General features: G+C 39.0%; 1 protein-coding gene across 1 annotated transcript; it reads right to left on the reverse strand.

Annotated features, from left to right (window-relative positions):
* Positions 1-358: 358 nt before the first annotated feature.
* apobb.1 (apolipoprotein Bb, tandem duplicate 1) lies at positions 359-19,975 on the reverse strand. The gene is given in 29 exon segments (XM_036581834.1): positions 359-1,627; positions 1,711-1,897; positions 2,019-2,124; positions 2,420-4,745; positions 4,747-8,210; positions 8,314-8,687; positions 8,853-8,956; positions 11,227-11,384; positions 11,634-11,803; positions 11,912-12,116; positions 12,208-12,317; positions 12,716-12,895; positions 13,021-13,226; positions 13,352-13,519; positions 13,969-14,172; positions 14,353-14,532; positions 14,630-14,825; positions 15,024-15,235; positions 15,328-15,474; positions 15,589-15,703; positions 16,227-16,677; positions 16,763-16,848; positions 16,939-17,063; positions 17,179-17,331; positions 17,461-17,608; positions 18,203-18,348; positions 18,437-18,540; positions 18,811-18,840; positions 19,828-19,975. Coding segments are annotated over 29 exon segments (11,094 nt in total). The 5' UTR covers positions 19,883-19,975; the 3' UTR covers positions 359-643.
* Positions 19,976-23,593: the final 3,618 nt, after the last annotated feature.

Here is a 23,593-nt window from a genome sequence, read left to right on the forward strand (position 1 = left end):
TGGCAATTTATGTTATAAAAGAACGTCATATTCAGCGTGAACTGTGTATATTCTGTGTTGTGATTCTGACTGAATTATTTGGTTTTGAATGCTTTGTGTAGGTCAGTCTTCAGCTAATTGCACGTTTTTCCTTGTGTGTGTTTTAAAAATGTGGTATTTGAAGATGGGTATTAGTTATGTAATTTTGGAAAACTAGTATTAGAAAATGCAATATAGTAATAATAATATAGTAATAATAATAATAGTGTAATAGAGACAGTGTCAAAGATTTTGTGATATTGGCTATGGTCCTGAAAATTGTGTGCAAGCAATTACGAGAAAAAAAAATGAATAAAGTAGCAATAATAATTCAAACCACTGCACAATACATGGTCTTTATTGTGTTTGAGACATTTCATTATATGTGTTTTAGACATAAATGAAAGAAGGAAACAATAAAGATGTGCATTTTGATGATATATTTGAGTTATCATTTACACAAACAGAATAACACAATGGTATATTAATGAGGTGTGCAAAATAGCACTAACTGCTTTAAATACATGCTAAGATAAAGCTTAAATGTCCTTTTCATTTGTCCATCACTCTGAAACATTATCAGACAGTCGTGTTTCATATGCTATGTTTGTTCAGAGTGACCGTCTTAAGGCTGGAAGGGGAAAGGCAGCTCAATTTCTAGCCTTCCATCCTGAACTCTAACTAGGGCCCCAGACTCTGGAAGAATTTCAGAGACCACACGTTTGAGCTCATTAAGAATTAATAAGACTGACTCTATGCACTGCGCAACAATGGCATTGAGCTGGTCAATGGTCAGCAAAGCATCAGCCTTCTCAATCAGTCCTTTGACCAAGGTGGTAAAAGATGTGTAGTATATGTTGAAGTACAGAGCAACAGCATCAGTGACATCAGATCTGATGGTATCAACAATTTCCTGTGCCTTTTCAACAACCTCCTGAAGGGTGTCACCCAGCTTCTCGAGAACCATGTCAAGGCTCTCCAGCTGCTTCACAATTTTCACAGTCTGAGTCAGAAGATCCCTCAGGATGATCCTCACAGACTTAAAAATCTGATCTGCGGTCATGATCTCACCAGAGGGCAGAGTAATCTGGACTGTGCTGATGGTCTCAATAATGGGAGCAAGGTAAGCTTCAAAATTGTCAGAGATTGCCGTAATGATCTGTTCCACCACCTTGACAACATTGCTTTTGATTTTTTTGCATATCTCAGGCAAAGTAGTTTCTTCCATACCAGGCAGCTTGATCTGGGTCTCCCTCAGAAATCTGGCAGCAGCTTTAAGAAGATTCTGAACGGCCTTCTGGTATTGAACAACTACATTTCTGAAGAGAACGGACAGCTGGCTAAGCTCAGGAGCATGACTGGAAGCAGCAGTGAAGGCTTCGGTAAGGGTGCTGACAATGGTTGTCTTCAGTCCTTCCACAGCACTACAAATACCAGATTTTTCACCAAAATTGCTAATGGTGGAGGTGATGGCAGACAACTTTGCCTGCAATCCCAGGATCATCTCATTGGGCGCTTCCAGGTTGTAAGTTGCCCGGACACTTATTTTTTCATCTCCTGTTGCATCCACTCTTGCAGTGAAAATGTCAATATCATTTTCAAGTGCAGACTGCAAAGGAAAACTGCAATTAGTACAAAGAAAATATAAATGAACGATAAAAGGAACTGTACAGAATTTTAAAAGCTACTAACCGCATAGCGGCCGTAGAGGCGCATATACATCTCAGATGGAATCTTGCCATTGAGCTGAAAACCAAGGAAGCCAGCAGATGGTGTGGAAACTGATGCACTCACTCCATCTCTCCGAGCAGCATAACGAAGGTTTACATCAGTGAAAGTTGGGCTGGTGATGTCCACATTCAGGGCATGGCTTGGTTCACTAAAATGCAATTAATGACAATAGATCATTACTTTTTTATACAGCTTAAAACTAAAGAAATCAGCATGCATGTGTGCAATTTGTAATTTTTTGAACTTGGAAAATTACAGCACAACTTTACCTTAATGTAATGACATTACTGAAGTCCATGATGAAATCGTTATGTTCCAAGAATGCCTTAGCAGTTGCACTGAGAACATCATTCTCCATTGTGGTACTGATGTAACCTATTGCAAATATTAATGAAATACAGTCCTTTTTACAACACATAAACTTCTTGAGCAATATACAGAAATTCTCAAAACTCAAATTACACACAAAAAAAATTCTTAAAAAGATTTATTTTTATGTTTAGTTGCAATTTAGATTCAGCTGAGCAGCTGAGATTGTGCTTTTTTTTACAATGTTAAAAATGAGTTAAACGTTTGAATTTAAGAAATTGGGCTTAAAGTTTTAGATACTCATTTAGAAACACAAAACATAAACATGACTTACAATAAATGGATCATAGTAAGTACTTACTGTCCAGATAATATCCCAGGAGCACAACGGGGGATGTGGCTGAGGATTTGAAAGCAATCTTGAAGACTGGGGCATCACCTTCCACTTCTATAGCAGTACTTGTAGTGTATATAGGAGAGACTATTTTTGTGGAATAGGAAATAATTCCCTTCGGGAGATCTACAACTGTTTTCTCATACATGGTGAGATCACCAAAGTTGCTTGGCTGAGACAGGTCAAACTCCACATCAGCAGTTAGAGGAGCCAGGTCGATAGTGGCTTTGACAGCATGTTTACCCTTTGTATTGAGGGCTGCAATGTTGACTTCATTGTTAGAAACAATACTCAAAACAGTGTACACACGGGCAAGAGCTGCCTCCATGTCCAGGTTCTCATTAACATCAAACTCCACCTTCAGATCTGCATAATTAACAGTAATATTACCATCGGTCTTTAGGTTGGAACGCAGTCCTTTACTATCTACATAGATGCTTGCCCCATTATCTAAAGCTCCTTTCACAATGCCAGTTTCAAGAAGTGTTCCATCAATCTTGCCTTTTGCCTTAGACTCAACAGAAATTGAGGAAAAGGCTCCATCTAGCTTAAAGGTTTGCTCAGCATCACCCTTGCCCACAGCCTTGATAATGGGAAGGTCATAAGTGTATTTGATGCCCATTGTGGATTCTGCATTTAGATGGTTCTTGGTGTCCGTCTTGAAGTTGTGGTTAGCGTCAATGGTAAGAATAGGCAGGTTGGTCTTTGCATACGTACTCACAGCTACTGCAGCCTCCAGGTTCTCTGTATTCAGAGTCAGGGTGCTGTCATGGTTTCCACTGAAGTGAGCATTCTCCAGAGATACAGCAGTGGCCAGTTTCACACCTCTCTTTAGGGTCAGACTGCTGGTTCCTTCAAGCTTGGCCTTCAGTGGTTCATGCACAGAAGTGGAGGTAGCAGCAATGCGGATGGCAAGATCATCTCCATGTATTCCAGCGTTAGCGTTTAAGTTGAAAATGGAGGACTTGAAAGACACCTCAGAATTTAAGTTGCCTATTGCAGGAATGCTAATAAAGCCAAGATCAATGATTGGTGGAAACTACTTACTCTTTTGGTACACAATTTTGCCATCTACATCAATAGCCTGCTTAGTTGTAATCAACAGTTGCTTTAGGCCACTATGCTCATACAGGTTAAGGTCATTGATGGCTGGGATCCTAAAATCGAACATCGGAACAGTCATCTCTGGAATGCTGAGAGGAACAGTCAGGAACTCAAGGTCTGTTTCACCATTTACAGCAGCATAAATGCCAGACTCAGCTTCCTTGTTGTCAATCGTGAAATTGTAGCCATATTTGTACTGGTTGAAGCGCACAAGTGCTGCAGTATTGATACGTTGCTTCTTGGAGTTGACAATAACAGAATAGTCATTCTGAAGATCTATCTTGGCAGAAAGAGATTTTAGAAGACTGACCTTGGTATTACCCTTGTTCTGGAAATCAATGACAATCTCAACAGGACGTACCATGATGTTCAGTGCATTGGACAGGATACCACTTAAAGGTCCAACAAGTTCTGTGTCATGTGTTGCTTCCAGCTCCATTTTCCAATCTCCAAGATGAGCCCTTCCAGATGCAACCACCAAACTGTTCTTGATGTATGGAGATTTAGTCTCAATTCGGCCATTGAAGTCAATGTGGCTCAGAATAACAGCATTAACATTTAATGTATCCTTTATTTTCAGGATGGCACTGTCAAAGTCTTCAGTAAAGGTGAGTTTTACATTTTGTAGATCCATAGTGTAGCGCAGATCGCTTTTGTATGAGGCCTCTTCAGAGTAATCAGGAAGAGTTACTTTGCAAGTGCCTATATTTCCAACCGTCACACGGATGGTGGTGTCTTTCTGTACAGCAACTGCCGACTGGGTCAGAGTAGCCTCACTGGTCAAGGAAAGGAAGGGGATATCCACTTCGTGCTTGTAAGTTGTATCAAGAGATGCTGACATTCCACCTTCGACTGCAAAGAAGGCTTTGTTGACAATGTCTGCCTTATATGGTGTGGTAGTTGCCTTCATAATCGTCTGGGCGGTGGCCTGGGCAGAGAGGCCGTAGAAGGTTACTGATGCCTGATGTTCAACAGTAAGGGCACTATGTATGAACTTTAGGGTCTCTGCAATAATAAGACGACTCATTCTTGGGACACCAATACGGGCTGTGCAATCTAGATTGTAGTTCAGAACTGGATACTCTGAAGATGCGCCGGTGGAGGTGAGGAATGCTGTAAAATGATGCATTTGTTCATTGCCAGTGGAATTCTGAATTTCAGCAGAGGTCCTGAGAGTGTATATGGGGGCTATTGAGTCTGATCTCACTGTAAAGCTTTCCAAAGGCAGGCACCACAACTGCAGTAGGGATTTTAGGAAGCTGTATCTTTGGAAACTGAAGGGGAATGTTAAGTGCATACTTATCACCTAATGTGGGGATGGCAGTGAAGGAAATATCTGGAATAGTAATTTCTGGCAATGTGATGGCAGAAAAGTCAGGCAGGTAGTTCAGTGAAATTTCTTCAAAGTAAGGATTATTGGTTAGTATCTCAATTTCAAAGTTTACAATGAAGTCAATGAGCTCTATAAGCCTTTGCTTGATATAATCAGATGTGATGGTGACTGGTGGCACAGTGTAGGATCCCAGAATGGTGAACTGTGGGATTTCAAACTGTGTTGGGAGCTCAATCTCCTGAAGTTGATGCAAGCTGAATTTCATGGAGGGAAGAACCAGGTCAGTGAGTGGAACAGTGAAAGAAGGGAACTCAAGTTCAGCTGTCTTCAGGCCAGTAACAATGCCTTCAATGATTTGTTTCAGTTCAGTGACAATTGGTTCATCACCAATTGTCATCTGTGCTGTCTCGAAAATGTCATTAAGTACATCAGTGACCACAGTCAGGACCTCAGTATAGATATCTTTCACATACTCCAAAGCCTGAAGAATTTGTCCTCTGAGGTCCATATCGGTAATTTCCTGTTTTAATGTCTCAGCGAATTCCTTAATATCATTAAGGGCAACACTATCTATTGTGTCTTTTAAAGTCTTAATGACATCTGTGACTTTGACGGCTCTCAGCTCTTTAAAAAACACAGAGACAGATGACAGGGCATAGTTAATAAATTCTCTAACTGCCTCAAGTTTCTGAGGGAGCTCATATGACGCAATAAGTTCATTTAGTTTGGTTGTGTACTTAGTGATTATCAGATTGGCCTCATTCACAAATGCATTGTAATCAAATGACTGTATTGTTTGGATGAAAGCATCAAGGTATGTGTTTAAGTCTTCAATTATGTCCTTTATCTCAGCTGTCTTCAGATAGGTGAGGGCTTTATTCAATATGTCTGTGACAGGGATCTCAACAGATTTCAAAGTGTTAATTAGGCCTTGGACTGTTTGATCAATCTTGAACTGCTTAATAAGGTCCACAATCTTGTCCAGGAATGCTTCAATCTTCTTGTCAACTTCATATTTCACAAAAATTGCCCTCACACTGTCACATATTTCTTTAGAACTGCCGGCGATGTCCAGTTCAATGATCAGCTGCTTTAAAGTATCACCCATCTTGTTGACGTCATCTGTGGGTAGAACAGCTATGAGATTGACCATATCTTTAAAGGCTTCAATGACAGCAAGGAGCACAGTGTTGATGTCAAATTCTTCAGTGAGTACCTTAAGCTTTTCAGTTAGCTTCTGGACATCACCGTTTGCAATAATTTCCTTCATAATTCCCTCCACTTCGCCGACACGAGTACCTAACTCTGTTATGATCTTCTGGACAACAGACCTCAGTTTCATCACAGAAGCCTCCAAATGCTCAACAGTGATCGGACAGTCTTGAGCGAATTTAATCAGGTCATTTTTAAGCTGGACAATTCTTTCTTCAAGATTCAGGTCAGTCACAAGGTCACTAATGTGCTGTAGAACGGTTTGAATCTCGACTATAAAGTCTTCTCTTTGGATGTAATTTTGCAAGTCCTCAGCTATGGTCACAGCTGTGATTTTGATGTTTTCCAAGACTGCCGGAAGACTCTCAATAAATGGCAGGTTGATGGCATGGCTCTCTGTGTTCTTCTCATACTTCAGAAAACCAGACAATGAGACATCTTGGATTTCACCATTGGTGAACACTCCAGATGCTTCCACTCCAATCTTCTCAGGGTTGTTATAAGCACTGACATCTTGGCTGATTTCGTTGTTATTTATTTTAGATTTCACTCTAATTGTAGCTAATTGCTCAGAAGGTGTCAGCGCTGTGTCAACCTTATTATCAAAATTAGTCTCAATAGTGACATCACTGTTCAACTCATGTTTAGTTGAGACCCTGCATTCATGGGAATGTGCAAAAGCAAGTGGCTCTGCCTTCAGAAGGACCTTGGTGTAAACCTGGGCACTCTGTTTTCCAAACAGGTTCAACTCTCCATCTCCATTGGCAAGGGCATTAAGGTTGAAACTGAAAGGAACAGCTGTGGCCTGAAGAGTTGTGGTAAAGCGAACAGGTTGGGAATTGAAGTTGGCATTGTTATTGATTCTGATGCCAAGTCCAGCAATCTCCATTTCAGTGTCATGGCTCATGTGAGCTCCCATGAGTTTTGCAGTGGTACTGCACTTAGCAGTTGCTATCAGATCTGCATAACTGATCTCATAGGTGTGTTTCAGTTCATCTGCATCAAGGGCAAGTTTCAAACTACCTGTAAGATCTGCTTTGTAGGGTTCTGCCTTAAACACAGCCTCATTGTTTATTCTGACAGCAAGAATCGTCAGGTCATTGTTAATATTCACAGTAGCAGAATAAGGTTCACCATGAACATTGACATCGTTTACGTACTGCAAATACTGGTCAAATGAACCTTGGGATTTACAAACTAAATCTACAGAAGATGTAGTAGCAGACATGGAGATGTCATTATTAAGATCGATCCCAACAAATTCACTCTTTGTCTTGACTGACAAAGAAGCCTTAGTGGAATCAAGAATACCACTAAAGGTATTCTTCAGTACCAGGGGGCTATTCAAGAAAGTGGTACCACTGGCAGCCAGGCCATTTTTGTTCAGGGCTAGACTGGCTTTGTGAGTAGCAGTGTGTTCAGCCAGCTTGACCGCTGCATTACTGTTTATAGCCAGGCCATTATCATCCAGAGTTGCAGTGATCAGAGACTTGATATGATCTTCGGAATGGTCAGTGGTGGTCTCAAACTTGATGTTGACATCTCCAGCACTAACGCTTGCTTCAGCAATGTTCTGGATCTTCAGGCCCAGAGCCAATGCCTTAGCGTCTGATTTTACAGCAAAAGTGGATTGCATAAAGGTGACTTCAGCAGTGTGGGTCAGTACGTCTCCAAAAGCATCTGTGTTTGATAGAACTGATAACTCTCCATTAGCATAGGTTGCTGTAAATGTGTTCTGAGCCTGAAGAAGAGTTGAATCTACTTTCAAATCAGACTGAATCCTTGCCTCTGGCCTGAATGGAAAGAGAGCAAGCGACTGTGTGAGACTGACACCACCAGAAACGGGCCCAGTCACAAAGGTTCCCTTCAAGTTGCTATCCCCAGAGATTTCTTCTGTATTGATTTCCACTTGGCCTGTGTGCTCCAGAGAAGCCTCTACACCCAAGGGACTGGTGGCATCAAACTTGCTGCTTGATTTTATTCTAATCTCCTTCACCATATTTATTTCCTCAACAATGTTGACACTGGCATCAATGAGCTTGTGGTTGATAGCAGACTTCACCTCTGCCTTTAGAGTACCACTTGATGTCTCAGAAAGCAGAGCAGATCCTGTGAAAAATGACACATATTTAAGCAAAATATTCAATCAAGTTAGCTAGCCGATTACAGAACACAGTGCTAAACTGAAAGAAACAGTACCATTGTTTCTCACCTTGAACTCTAAGGGACAGAATGTCCACAGGGCCTGTTCCAGTTACTTCAACACTGGCAGAATAACCTTGCTGTTCGGAAAGCTGTCTACCAGCAGATGCAGTTGCCTCCAAGTCGTAAAGGTTGCTGCTAAGCTTACCAGAAACTTCTGCCATTCCAAGAATTGGCAAAGACACAGTGAAAGTCTCTGGAACAAGTATTTCAGGAAGGGGAACTTCAATGGAGGCAATCTCTAGGCCAAGCTGAGGCACTGCTAGGTTTGGTGTAGTGAGAGCAGGAGGGAAGTTCAGATCCTTAGAAGATTTTCCACCAAGAGGCACGGGGAAGGTGATTGTGTAGTAATTCTTGCCAAAGTAGTACTTGGCTCCAGTCTCACTGTTCAAATAAATCAGTGTTACTATTATACCAGTGCAGGTACTATAACTTTTAGCACATACTTGTTTTCACTTTTGAAAAACACAGATGTAGCTACCTTTGTAGGTCTCATATGACAATGTAAAATTAGTTACTTGTTTTAAAAAAAATATCTGATTTACTTACGTATACAAGAACAGTCTCTCAGGCAAATCAACCTCTGGGAAGGCAGGGACCCTTAGGTTTTCCACAAATGGAATCTTAGAAGCTTCAAGGTAGCTATTTGTGGCCTGGAAAGTAACAGAAAGCACTGTGTTGCATTTATGTTGTTCCACTAAATGTATTTAGAAGTGCACCCCTGAAGAACACTATTAAGTACTTTTAGTTGCTATTTGTTATTTTAGTTTTTGCTTATTTACTCTGTAAGTAAAAAAGGGGATATAAAACCACAATATATAATTTCCTAAGCAATTTTGTGGTAGGTTACAACTGATCAAATACAACACCTTTTAGATACCTACATAGAGTTCATTTGGTGAACTTGGATAGAGTTCAGTTGCAAAAATAGACATCTACATTTTAATTAATATTTATAAATCATGTTTTTTTGTGCATTCCAGATAGTATTAATTAATTCATTAACCAATTGGTTTTAATTAAGTAAATTGACGTAATAAAATACAGGTAACTTACAAAATTAAGTTTTTTGGCAAAGGCAACTCCAATGGTCATTTCAAGCTTCAGCATTAAATAAAGCCATGGAATGGATACATGTTTCTTTTAAGTGCAATATTTAACATTCTTTAGCATAAAACAAGTAGGTAAAGTGCTGAAAATTGCAAAACCCAGCCCATTAATGAACAATATTAAATATCAATAAGATTAGACCTGGGATTCTCTGCTCTCCCAACTGCTACCGCGACCCTAGCTGGACTAAGTGGTTAACGACGATGATGATGATGATGAAGATTAGACCTCAAAAAATTCCAAGGCTGAATCTCAAATGGCTCACTGATCTCTATGCAGTGCACATGTGAGTTAAGAAACTTTGGCTTTAAAACCCAAATATTGCAGCTTTGTGTCCAGTATGAATTATTCACACATGACTGAATCCAAAGAGGTTCTTTGTTAGACACTGTGCGCCATTTCGATGTAGTAGCCATTATTTTAAGACCTATGTAGTGCACTTTGTAGGGAGAAGAGAGCCATTCGAGATTCTGTCTAAACAGTTCGTAGCAGTGTTGCGTCACCTGACCCGAATACTGTGCACTGATGCTCAAGAACAGTGCTGTCGTTTGACTGTTTCTGCTATAAAAGATGAACTTGCTTTGACAATGGACGATCACGGATTTTGTGACAAATTATTTTTAGGGTTCAGAATGCACTGTGTGTTAAGAATAACTCACAACCGTCAGCTCGATTTTTTTGAAGGATGCCATTTGTCATTTTTTGCAAATGAACTCTTCAAATAGAGCTGTTTGTAATACGTTGTTAACAATGCCAATATAAACAATTTAGAGCTCTCAAATCTGGTTACTTATGTACTTGTCAGTGTTCTACATAAGAGCTAACATGCTTTGATTACTTAAATGCAATTTAGATACATTTTGTAGAATGCAATTAAAACAAGCATCTGTGATTTGTTCATTATCTTGAACCTTTATTTAACTGACCAACTTGATTGCATTGGCTGACCAACTTGATTATATTTTGTAAATATAAACACATTTTAAACGTGATGTCTGCATCAACTCTAAAAAAAAGCTGGGATGGGTAAAATAAGAGTGAAAAGTTTATAGAATATTTAAGTTACACCATTTTGAAACATTTTACAATAACAGGTGAATTAGTAACAGGAGAGGGCATCATGATTGAGTATAAAAGGAATGTCCACCAAAGGCTCGGTCTTTGCAAGCAAAGATGGGTCATGGCTCACTACATTGTGCCAAACTTGTGAGAGAATTGTCAAAAAGAACATTTCTTAATGCAAGAATTTAGGTCTTTCGCCATCTACCACACACAATATTGTGAAGGAATTCAGAGAATCTGGAGGGATCTCAGCCCACGTAGGGCAAGGCCAGAAACCACTGTTGAATGTGCGTGACCTTCGAGCCCTCAAACGGTATTGCGTGAGTCTTGTATCAAGAGTATCACGAGTATCCTCAGTTTCCAAATGCTTAAGAGTGTAATTAAAGGAAAGGTGATATAACACAGTGGTGAACATGCCTCCAACTTTTTTTTTGACTGTGTTACAGGCATCCAATTCTAATTTGTTTATATTTACAAAATATAATAAAGATGGTGAGTGAAAACATTGGAAATCTTTACTTTGTATCTTTGTCATTTAAATAAAGGTTCAAGAGAATTAACAAATCACAGATTTGTGTTTTTATTACATTTTACAAAATGTTCCAACTTTTCCAGAAATTGGGTTTGTATTTTTCTTTTGTTCAACTTTTCTTTTTACTCTTACTCCATCAGTGTTTTTTGACTATTAATAGTTCCTCACAATCTTAATTTTACTACTTTCTTAACTTAAGTAAACTGATTTTCACCTTACCTCAACGGATGAGGTCAACACATCATGGACCTTCATCTGGCCAATTTGTTGATCGAGGAGGTCACTGATCTGTGCTTTGATGTTGCCAAATTCAGCGGCAATGGTCTTGGTTTCAGCACTGACATCCGATTTAATCTCAGCTTCAATTTTCTCATCATCTAAAACAGTGAAAAAATTTCATAGTTTCATGAACAGTAATGATTCATTTTCAAATACAGTGGATACAGGTGACCCTCCTCCTTCTCATTACTCACTGTAGCAATGTACTATTGCTCTACAGCTGATTAAATAAATGCAAAGAGTTCGGCATAATTTCGGATGCTCTTGAAGCCACATTCATTTTAAATTGCAATCATTTACATACACACAGATTTTGCTACTGTTTAGGTTATTTAATAGACAAGTACCATATGTTAGAATGAGTTTCTGCACAGAAGAAGTCTCAGGCAACCTGAGGTCACTTTCGAGCTCCAGTGTCAGATCCTCACGCTTTAAACTGGCAGTCATTTTGGCATCAGCCTGAAGAGATGGGACAAGCAGCTGAACCTGAAGCATGGCTTCTTTCAATGCGTCAATTCTGGAAAAGAAGATTTTAATTTAGTTTTTTAGTAATTTAGTCATTTTAAATTCCACAGATTTGTTGAGGAATTTTTTAATCACAATGAGTTCAACTATATATACATACTTAGCCAGACCAATCAAAGATGCCTGAGATACATCATTGCTAAGGAAATCAATCGTGATGGAACGTGCATCTGTGGCCTTAGCGCTTGGGTCAGCAGTAACAATTGTAAGTCCGACATTGATGTATTCGGGGATCTGGAGATCAGCAGAAACAGTGTAATCCTTTCTATTGAACATCATCACGGCTGTGGCCTCAGTGAGCGTTCCTGGAGTCGGTGGAGTTAAAATTGGGGCATTTTAGATGCAATGGCTTGATTTATATTTTGATAGATGTTCAGCAGTTATTTTGTGTCTTACCCTCAGCTTTCACATCAATTGTGACTTTGTCAACCATGTCCTCATTTGCATATTTAATGGTGGCAGTGTACTCAGAGACCTCACCGGTGGGACGCAGCTCAATTTCATATCTAGACAAAGGAACATCTAGTCAATTAAGGAAAACACAGCTCTGACAAGCTCATAAAATAAATCAAATATTACAGGGCTCAAAAAAAAAACTTTTTATAGTCAACATACTGTTCACTCTCCAATCCAAACAGTTGGAAAATAAGCTGCAGAACAGTACAGGGGAGCCATTGAAAACTGTTATAATTAACATATTTCAGTCTTGTAATGCACAATGCACTCATTATTAAAAGGGATAAAGGGAGCTTGGAAAACGGTCACGTAAAAGTGAATTATGACTGTTTTGGGCATATAAAACCACACAAACGTCCCTAGTATGCATTAGGAAATAGGTAACACACAAGAAGAATGTAGGATATGGGCCCTTTAAAGTCACAATATTTGTGCAATGCATGCTTACCTGCTGTCTCCAGAAAGGGGAAAGTATGGGGAAGCATCATTTATCCAGGCATCTGAGAAATCAATAGAGCTGCATTGTTTCAGACCAGGGAAGAGAGGTCTGCATTCATGTGCATCAACACGTTGCTCCATGGCAGGAATGGTCTTGATGTCATCACCCGCAACAGACAATAGAGCGTTGCTATATAGATAAAAAAAAACAGAATAAAAAACACAATAAACAATGTTACATTTGCATTTACTATATGTTGGTTAAGTATTATTACATAGTGAAAATGTAATAAAAATGCAGTTAAAACTTCTCACGTAATACTCAGGAGCTTAGATGAACCCTCAGGAGCGGGGATGGTCACTTTGATCTGGTTGTGGGCCAAGGCGACCTTAGCCCTTAGACCGCTCTCATGGTAGATGTTGGTGTGCATCTCCATGCCAGAGTGAACGTAGTCCGGGAGGTGAGCACCAATCTCAGTCACAAATTCAACGCCCACAGATGGCATGAAAGCAATCTCACTCTGAAAATAATATACAAGGCAGAGTTTAAATTGACAGTTGCATCTCGGCTTAGGTCGAGTGTTGATGAGAAACCTGAAAAAATGATTAAAGAAAAGGAAAAAAAAGATTGTTTGAAATAATTTACCATGTCACGAGCAATTTTCAGTCCTCCTTTGACCCCCGGTGCAAAGGTACCAGACAGAGCAACCCTCAGTGGGACACCAGGACCAGTAGGTAGGTAGAACTCATTGTCCATGAAGATGTAATGAAGGAAAAGCTCATTGTCAACGCTTGAGAACAGGCCTTTGATGAACTGCATCAGGTGGAAAAAGAAAGCAAAGAGGTTAACAAATTCAATCTAATATACGACAATTATTATTATTCAAACATATGTACTTAAAATCTCTATTTTTGGTGTCTTCATACAGTAATTCTCTTTAACATTTACTCAAATACATTTACGGCATTTGGCAGATGATCATATCCGGAGCAACTTACAATTTGATCATTTTACACAGGTAGGTGAAGGTAGAATCTTGCCTAAGTACTCTTATTGGTATAGTGTAGGGTGCTTACCCAGCCTGGGATTGACCCCCAGTCTACAGCGTAGAAGACAGAGGTGTTACCCACTACACTATACCAACCACTCCGAATATGTGTGTGAAGATTCATACTGCCACTGGCCTATTACACCTGGTTACATTTCTTAAAAATTATTTTATGAGTGTTTAAATGTGCCGTGTTCTGCCGAAATGTACTCACATCAGTGGGGAACATCTTCAAGAGATTTTCAACCACCTTTGCCACAGAATAAGCCAACTCCTCCATATCTTTCATCTTAAGATAGCCAAGCTCAGCACCCAGTAGCCTCAGGTAGAGCATAGCTTCAGGGGTATCTTGGGCCTTCAGGTCCTTGATCAACTTCTCAACGTTTTGAGTAATTTCTCTGATGATATTTTGAGAGGCCTACAGAGACAAAGGTCCATAAACATTTAGCCATGGAACGTTCTCTGAAGAAACTAGCAGAGAAGAAGAAGAAGAAAAAAAAAAGAAGACGAAGAAGAAGAGCAAACAAGAACAAAAATCCTTGAAGACAGTCAGACAGCCAGTAGTTTTCCTCGAGTCTGGAGGTCTGAAATTCAGTACCTGTCTCTTTTTTCTGTCGTTCCTCAAGCCCGGGATAATGTTCCTCAGAACCTCATTAATCTGTGAAGGCATCTTGTCTGCAGCAAAGTAAATGGTCTTCATGACGGTATCAGGAAAGAAACCACGAGGACCAAACAGGGCCTCAACAGTTGGTTCAAGTCCCTTTCCCTCCACACCAACCTGAAAATCAGAAGAATCAATGGTCATAAATAATTAAGAAAAATTAAATACACATCATGGACATAGAGAATAAACCATTCAAAAAAAGTTTGCATACCTCAAACATGTCAATGTCGTATCCAAAAGCATTCAGGGTCATTTCAAGCATGACTTCCTTGGGCAGTTTGCTTGCTTTCTCAAAGATCATGTTTCCTGCTAGAGAGCCAATCTTGTAGTGACGAGAGAACTTGGTGGGATCCATGACCTTTTCAACCTCATTGCCTTGGAGGGCATCAAGAATCTTCTGCCTCAGTCTGAAAGAAAAATGAGGAGATAAAGGAGATTCCAGATCTAAGTTTAATTCAAAGGTCATTATATGTTAGTCTATGTAAAAGCAGATTCTGGACTCTCGGTGTCCATGAGGAAAACTCAAACAAGCTTTCTTGAAATACAATACGTTTAACTCTCATACAGACTGAGGTATTTATGTTTTTCATGCATTATTCACTCACTCTTTGGTCTCTGGTGCAGTAGAGCTCAGGATGTTGGTTACATGAGATATAAAAAAGCTCTTGGCCTGCAGATTTCTTTCATTAGGCAGAGCAGCAACCAACTGATCAAGTTCAGCAGGCTGGGGATCCTTCATCAGAATGAGGTAAGCAGCAATGCGTTTCTGCACTGGAGCATCTCCGTCCAAAAGAACCTGTATGAGATCTGATCTACCCTGTACAAAGCATAAAAAGTCAGATTGGTCATCTAAAAGAATAAAGAAGTGAAGTAATGAGGAATGCAGCGCAGGGGATATGAAGGCTGTACCTCTTCAGGGACAGGTGTCAGTCTGAAGACCTGGATGGCGGCCTGCTGAACTTCAGGGGAGGCGGCAGGCTGGTTGATGCACTTGATAACAGCAGATTTCAGGGCAGGGCTGGCAGCACCCACAGCAGCAGCCATGTTTCCAATCACCTGTTCAGTGAGACATTAACACTAATGATTACTAGGCTCTACAAAGGCCGCCTATTTGGCTTTATTTTCTCACTGGGGAGATTAAACAGTCTGCAGAATATACAGTAAACTCACTCTCAGAGTCAAATAGATGTACTCCTGGTCAAGTGTGCAGTCACCAATCTCTTCAGTGACATAATCAGCAACTGCCTCAATTTCAGGGGTGACTCTTCCCTCTGCCTTATAGAGCCTGACATGATACAGTGAAAAAATGTAAACAACAAAACTATTCATGTTCTAGGATTATTTAAATGATAACATATAATAAATTCTATATTTGTTTTTGATGATTTCACATGTTATCGCTTAGAACAAGAATTAAATAGGGATACACTGATATAGGAATAGTGGGCTAAAATCCATATCTGATATTTTTCATGTATATATCTGCTGATGCCAATGCATAAACATTTTTAAAATAAAGAAAGTAACACTGCTTATACCGATAATTGCATTAGGAAGAAGCATTTATTTCTGTAGGGTTACAAATGCAGTAAAATGAATAAAATACAGACATTTTAGCGTAGTGCCCAATGTCACCTAAATGTTCTGTTCTTTTAAAAATGTCCTCAAATATTGGTTTGAAACATTGGTAAAATCTAAACATCTTTCTGATTCTCATAAATATTTTTTAATAGATTATGCCCTGATACCAATATGATTCTGAAAGCATTGTGCATCCCTAGAATGTTTACATGCAATGCGTATCTCACCTTCTAACAGCATTGCTGGTAGCATAGTAAATGAGCTTGCTGGGCTTAAACCTGGCCATCTTCAGCATTTCCTTGACAAGGGCGCGTGAGGGGTTGGGCACCAATCCCATAGCATAAACTGCAGCATCAATTTCAGCGGTGGTGCTTTCCATGGTCCTAAGCACGTATAGCATGGCACTGCTGCACGCCGGAGTACCACACTGGAACAAAGCCTGGTAGGTCAGGGAACGAGAAATGTCCAGTGCCTCTGGCAAAGCAGCAGACAGAGTGTCAGTACTGCTCTTGCGGATCACAGCCACAAGCCTCTGAGCCAGGTGTGTTCTCTTGTTTCCATGGGTGGTCTGGGAAAGACCAGCCAGCTCCCTCAGAATGGTAAGGATAGCATCTGCATCCTGATTTGGGCTCATATCAACACTGACGTCGAGATGCAGGGGCTTCATGTTGGCCTCGTCTAATAGAGAGCAGAAAGCGTACAGTCAGAAAATCTATTCTTTCAGACATAACACATAACTGATTCTCCTTCAGGTGGTACTTACTGTGATCAAACACTCTTTCATTGTACTCAGTCACTCCCAACAAAGACACTGTCTGTTTGCCAACATTGGTGACTCCATACATCCCCCTATTGATAATCAAAGAGATGAAACAAAGTGATTAAAAGGTTTAAAACATAAAATCATTTTTCAAGTGAGATACTGATTAAACTACTCACTTGTGAGAGAAAGGCACAAGAAGGTGGGTCTCAGTGCAAGCACCAGAGGTCATATGCTTCTGCTGATTGTCAAATTTGTAGTTGCAAGTCTGTTTGCTCCTGAACAGCTGAGCAAGTGGGTAATGCTGTGAAACAGATAAGAACAACGTTTGAATGCAACCTTGAGTTTCTGCCAGATTGTCTTATAAATATGAAAAAATACTTTCACAGATTTTTTTTTTTTGCCCTTTAATGACTCACCATGCCTGTAATGAGGGCCAAGGGGCTGGTGTGGTCCTTGATCGGCCTGAAGTTGTCACATCTAGACAGGTCTCTTGTGATGGTGACGTCAGTGGCAATATCTTCTCTGGCGTTCACAGTGTAATCAGTCTTGCACAGACCAAAAACTGTAGGCTGGTTGGGGCATCAAGAAAAAGGTTATAGCAGATTAAAAACAAGCATAATCTGTTACATTCCAGTACGCAGAAGCTTGTGATGTATTATCTCATTTAACACTTCTTTCATGTGGAATTAAAAACTGACCATTCTCTTGTTCCTCTCCTCCTCAAGCACAGGCACAGCAAGGGCAGAGATGATACCTCTCTTGATGTTCAGGATGTTGATTAGCTCACCATCCTCAGGGAACAGCTTGATGTCATTATCACCCTCTACAGTGACCTTTAATGGGTTCCTGAGTAATAAGACACAAAATGTTGAATATTACCAACTATTGTCTTCCATCTTGGTCTTCATAATACTTGTACATCCATTCCAAACCTCTAAAACTACATGGAACCAGAGACAGATCCAGACTCGTAAAAGTTAAGAATAAGTCATCCAGTTTGCAGTTTTCCATGCAATTAATAAATAATAATGTTTAAGATGTAATAAAGGTCTCAGAGTGTAAGAGGTTGATCATTATTACAATGTTGATTTCTTAAATGTTACCACAGTAATCACCTAATCATTTTCATATTGCTTCGATTTTTCAGGACTGCCGTGGGAAAAAGGGTTCTTCTATTATTACAAGCTTGACAGTACAACAACAGAAGAACCCTTTTGGGGGCTTTATAGAACGCTTTTTAAAAAGCTTTTAAAAAGAAGCAGCTACAACACATTCTCCATCAATCTGAAGAACAATTTCACTATGCAAAGAACCCTTTCATCATGCAAAGGGTTATTTCAGTGTTCATGGTTCTATATGGCACCATATACTTTACTAAAGAACCCTTGAAGAACCATCATTTTAAAAACTGTAACACAGCTTAAGTGCGAGCTGACGTACTTCTCCATCTCAGTCTTGAAGGTGTCTGCGCCTGCAGCTGCCCTAAACACTGGGTTTCCATCAGCATCAGCGCCAGTGACCTCGCTCAGCGTGCAGTCCTTCGTGTGCACCACATAGTGGCATGTGCCAGGAACCTCAATCTCAACCTGCAAACATATAAGAGGCATATTTTATTCTAGAGTTTGATTTTGGAAAAGAGCTCAGACAGAGCTTCAGATGTGCCTTCATGTTTACCTTGCAGCTAGCTCTGGGTCCATTGATAGCTCCGTTCAGGCCGTTCAGGGACTCCGCTTCATAGAGGTATTCATACTTGTGGAAGCTCCTGTACCTTTTGTCCACTAGGGGGAGTTAAACAACATTCAGTTTCAGCTTTGCTATAGAATTTGCATACGACACTGTTAGAAGTCAGAATGCAAATGTCCAGTGTTTTGAATGTTAAATTGTATATGAAATGATTAGATACACTGATTCAACACAATGAGTTCAATCAGCTCAATGACATCAACATGACCTTAAATGGCAAGTTATTTAGATTTCTTATATTTTGTATTCTTTGGGAAAGTTAAGGTATGATCATTTATTTAACCATAATAAAGCAAAAGACTTACAAAGGCATGTTGTTTCCCCATCTTGAGCATCTATGAGCAAAAACACAGAACACATTAAAACAATCAACAAAAAACAATATGAAACTCAAGTTCTTATTCTCTCTTTCTCTCTCTCTCTCTCTCTCTGTCTGTCTCTCTCTCTCTCTCTCTCTCTCTCTCTCTCCTAAATCTCCTTTTCATGAAGACATTTTGTGTTAATGTCGTGCCATTTCAAACAATGTTCTTAACTTCTGCATTTTACACTTGTAGATCATTTTTACAGGAACTTATTGTAAATTATACAGTAAACTGTTATGACTGGACTTCAGCTCCCAGTATTCCTAGCAAGGAATACTGGGATTATACAATTGAATACAATAATCAAAGAAACCATACTATGAATATTGCTGTAAATTTAAAACATTTATTTTACAGTAAAATACCAGGTCGTCATTTTACAGGATCATACTGTAAAAGTTTGGGCATTTAGATCTGTGCATTCACTCACAGCAACATACTAGACAACATAAATTTACTGGCAGCAGAGTTGTACAGTAAATAATTGTAAGTTTAATATCAACAAGTATTTAAATTTTTTGCAATTTTTAGTTTTCCACATAATTTAAGCTCAACAGCTGTCCTTTACTTTTCGTGAAAAGTCATGATGAATTGCCCAATAAAAATGCTCCAAAATTGCTTTGAATGAAATCTCTTTACATTAACTTGCATTGAAAGTGAAAAATGTTTTTGTCCTCTCTTGTAAAATTACAATTTTGGAGATACTTGTTTTTCTTTCAACAGCATTAATATACAGTTAAATACCATAAAATATTTACAATGAAAAGACAGAACTTCACTGGCAACTTTGCTGCCAGTAAATTACTTTGAATTGTACAGTAATTTTTATAGTGCTGTATACATATCTGCTGTAAAATTACAGGCTCTGTCTGTGTGTATAAATTCTCCTAAAACATTCTATCCTTAAGATAAAAATAAAAAGAAGAAAAAGAAAACTGAAAACTTCCCAGCACTACTTACCAGTCAAAACGACGATGCTTAGAAGCAGCAAAAGGTAGAGCTTATTATCCCCCATTTTGGGTTCAATAAAGCTCTCACCTTCAAATGACAGCCGAGTACTCCAAAGAGACTAATGTTTGACGGTCATCACTCTCCTTTTATACCACAGCAGGCTTGTAGGGAGGTGAGATTAGAGGAGCAGACGGTTCAGCCCTGTTTCAAAGTTCATACCATCCACCTCTCAGACAGGCCAAAGGCAACTAGTTTCATAAAATGAGATACAAAGAAGCTGATATATAGATTCCACACAGGGTTCTTTTTTGCTTTGACTTACATATAATCATTCCTACACAATTTCATTTATCTGCCAAAAGGACAGACCATTAAAACGTTCTTTTTTTGAAATACACAGGAGGTCTCATTCACAGTATACTTGCTTACATGTTGGATTTTGCTTTTACATGACAGCGAGTAATTAGCCCTTTTTGTTACTTTTAATTGACTGCTACTGTTAAATTTTAGTATGAAAACCAGGTTAAATGATTAGTCCTTGTCAATAAACTTGCTTGGGTATGGCGACATTTGTTTGGCTACAGTTTATTTTCATGTCCTGTGCCAAGGGATTGCCTTTCTGGCCTGTGATTTGGCTGCTACTGTAGGTCAAATAAATCATTAAACTCCTGTCTGTTCCTCTTCTTACTATTAATCAACCAATCTCTTCAGAAATGTAAGTCTGTTGAGTGAATTGTATTGAACACATGGCTTGGTTTAACAGAGAGTATGCAAAAAGCTGTTTATCTTTGAAGAAAACTCAGGAAGGACCGGATTTGTTGTGAAATTGTGGAGTCTGTCAGGATTGTGCACCATTCACCACAGAGCAAAATGCCAGCTGTCAGTAAACTGTTGTCTTGGGTGTGCTATAAAGACTCAAATACATTATATGTATTTATTTCAAAATGGCCTAGGCTAGACAGATGGAAGACAATGAGGTCTTCTAAGTGGATACTGGTGATTAGAACACAAATGCATATGAAAAATGACATTATGTAATGTATAATATATTATCGCGGCCTATCAGTGACCAGGTAAGAACATGTTAGCTCAGCAGAAGAAAAGAAAATATCTTTTCTGAGCCTGTTTGTAGTGCAGATTGTATGTCCTGCACATTGCTCACTGATAGGCAAGCTGCAGCACATTTCAGCTGGTTGTTGCTGGCCAAGGTACACCAGGGATCAATGCATGGCCAGAGGAAGGTCATTGATCTTTTCATTCAAAGACCTTCGGTTATATGAAGCATTTTATTTTTAGACGAAAGGTCTTTTAAACTGCTGTGCCTTGTTTTCAACTGTGGTCCAATAATAATAATATAACTTGTAACATCAATAATCTCAAGTGTTGATGATTTAACACACATGTCCACACTGTGCTAACACACGTATCCTATCAACCCTCTGCATGTGTGCAAGCAAACAGTAAGACAGGAAAACGAGATGTCTGGTTTGTTACTGTGAGCAAACTCGCCGATCTAAATGCCCAATCTTTTACAGTATAATCCTGTAAAATATCAAATCTGTATTTTACTGTAAAATAATTGCTGTAAACTTTTCTTTATCATATTTAATTGTATTTTGCTAGGAATTTTGGGGGCTGAAGTTCAATCATAACAGTTTACTGTATAATTTACAAAAAGTTCCTGTAAAAAATTTCTACAAGAGTAAAATGGGGAAATTAAGGATGTTGTTTAAAATGTCACAACATTAACAGTAAAATGTTAAAAAGATTTAAGAGAGAGAGAAAGAGACAGAGAGAGCAAGAGAGAGAGACTGAAAGAGAGAGAAAATACAGAGAGAATGAGAGAGATTGAGAAAATAACAGAGACAGAGAGATACAGAGAGAGAGAGAGAGAGAGAGAGAGAGAGAGAGAGAGAGAGAGAGAGAGAGGACACACAGAGAGAAAGAGATTAAGAAAGAGACAGAAACATAGAGAGATACAGAGAGAGGGAGAGAGAGAAAAAGAGAGAGACAAACAGGCAAACAGAAAAGGAGAAACAGAGAGATACAGAGACAGACAGACACAGACAGACAGACAGACAAAGAGTGAGTGTGTCATATGAGCAAAGGGCATTTTTCCTTCACTGATGTCACCTACTAAACAAACAACAACTACAGTAAAAAAATAAAAGAAAAACAAAGAAAGAAAGAAAGAAAGAGCCAATCTTGTCTTAGCATTGTGTAAAAGTCCAACAAGACATCTAAGCTCTGATAAACACACTGAGAGGCTTACTTTCTTATGTAAGTCCTCTGAGGAGAAGTGAAATACTTTCATTTCATATGAAGCTCGATACAGAGGACAAAATACACAATAAACAGGATAAACAAAATGAACATTGTCTTTTGTCACATTGTAACAAAATAAATGTTACTGAACTTCACACTGAAATAGAGAAACTGGTTGTGAATTTCGATGAATGATGAAAGAACTTCCTCTCTTCCCAGAAACAAACTGAAGGTGTTTATGCCAGAATTCAAATGTTACTTTAACCACCATAAATTCTGTCTACTAATTCATTTATAGACAACTTCAGCACTGATGATTCATTTTTGTTTATGGATGAATGAAATATGATAAAATAAGATACACTGTACAAAGTTTGTTAAACTGCTTTGAAGCTTCTACTAACTTTCTTCTAAACAGCACCAGCTGCTTTTCTCACATCTCCAGCAGGAAACTTTTCATCAAAAGTAGAATAGTTTCTTGTAAAATGTCTCTCAATGCTCGCCTTTTAAGAGGATGAAGTCAGTTTCTCATTCTCCAGCTTCTTGTTCAAATTTCCCGTTCCACCTTAAATGGTGCCTGAGGCAGCAAAATGTAACTGCTGCACCATTTAAGGTGGAATGGGAAAATTCGAAGAAGAAGCTGATGAATGAGAAACTGACTTTAGCTTGCTGATTTTTTGGTGTTTGACAGTTGCAGATTAAAGGTATCAGGAAACCAGCTGGAGTGCTCATAAAAGCAAATAAGTCAGTTTATCTTCAAATTATCCATGTTCGTCCTAAATCTTTCCTTTTGCCTTTTCATTAGCTACTAGCTAGGTGAGATTGTTGTCTCCGATGCTACGGTGACCAGCAGTCTGGCGCCAGTCTTCAGGGTTAAAGGATGAATTAGCAAATATAGGCTATATTAAAGTAACATTAACTAAATAGTTAAAGGCCGTTTATTGTTAAAACTGTGTTAGAATGATCAGCAGAGCTTTATTTTACTGCAAAGGAGGATTATTTTATTTTTACCTAAAAACTTAATTCTGCTGTGGTGCCACAACAGGGCAGAAAAAAGGCCGTATGCAGCTTTCAGAAGAAACGCTGAATGTGCATGTGTCTACAAACGTCTGGGCATATAGTGTACATCAGAGAGACTGCAGTTTTCAGTTCAAACGTTTTATGATTGTGAGCTTAACACTAAAGGAGCAGGCAGAGCTAAACCAATGTCTCAGTAGAATAATCAACAATGCTCAGGTGCGCCACTGCATATTACATAACTGCTATCTAATCGAATAGACCGTTTATGACTTTATGAGCCATGCAAAAGATAACCTGAATTTTACTTTAGTAAGCTTAATTGGGCACCACTGAAATAGTTTGACCTAATATGTGTACATTTAATTATTGTTTTAAAACTGTGTCCAGTTAAATTTCTTTTACTCTAGATATTTCTGCAAAATAATATAATAATATAGAAGTTTTTAATGTTTGCAGTTTTGTTTGATATGCAAAACCCCAAACAGTAATC

Source organism: Colossoma macropomum, unplaced genomic scaffold (assembly GCF_904425465.1).
Source record: "Colossoma macropomum unplaced genomic scaffold, Colossoma_macropomum, whole genome shotgun sequence".
In the NCBI taxonomy this organism is placed as follows: Eukaryota; Metazoa; Chordata; class Actinopteri; order Characiformes; family Serrasalmidae; genus Colossoma; species Colossoma macropomum.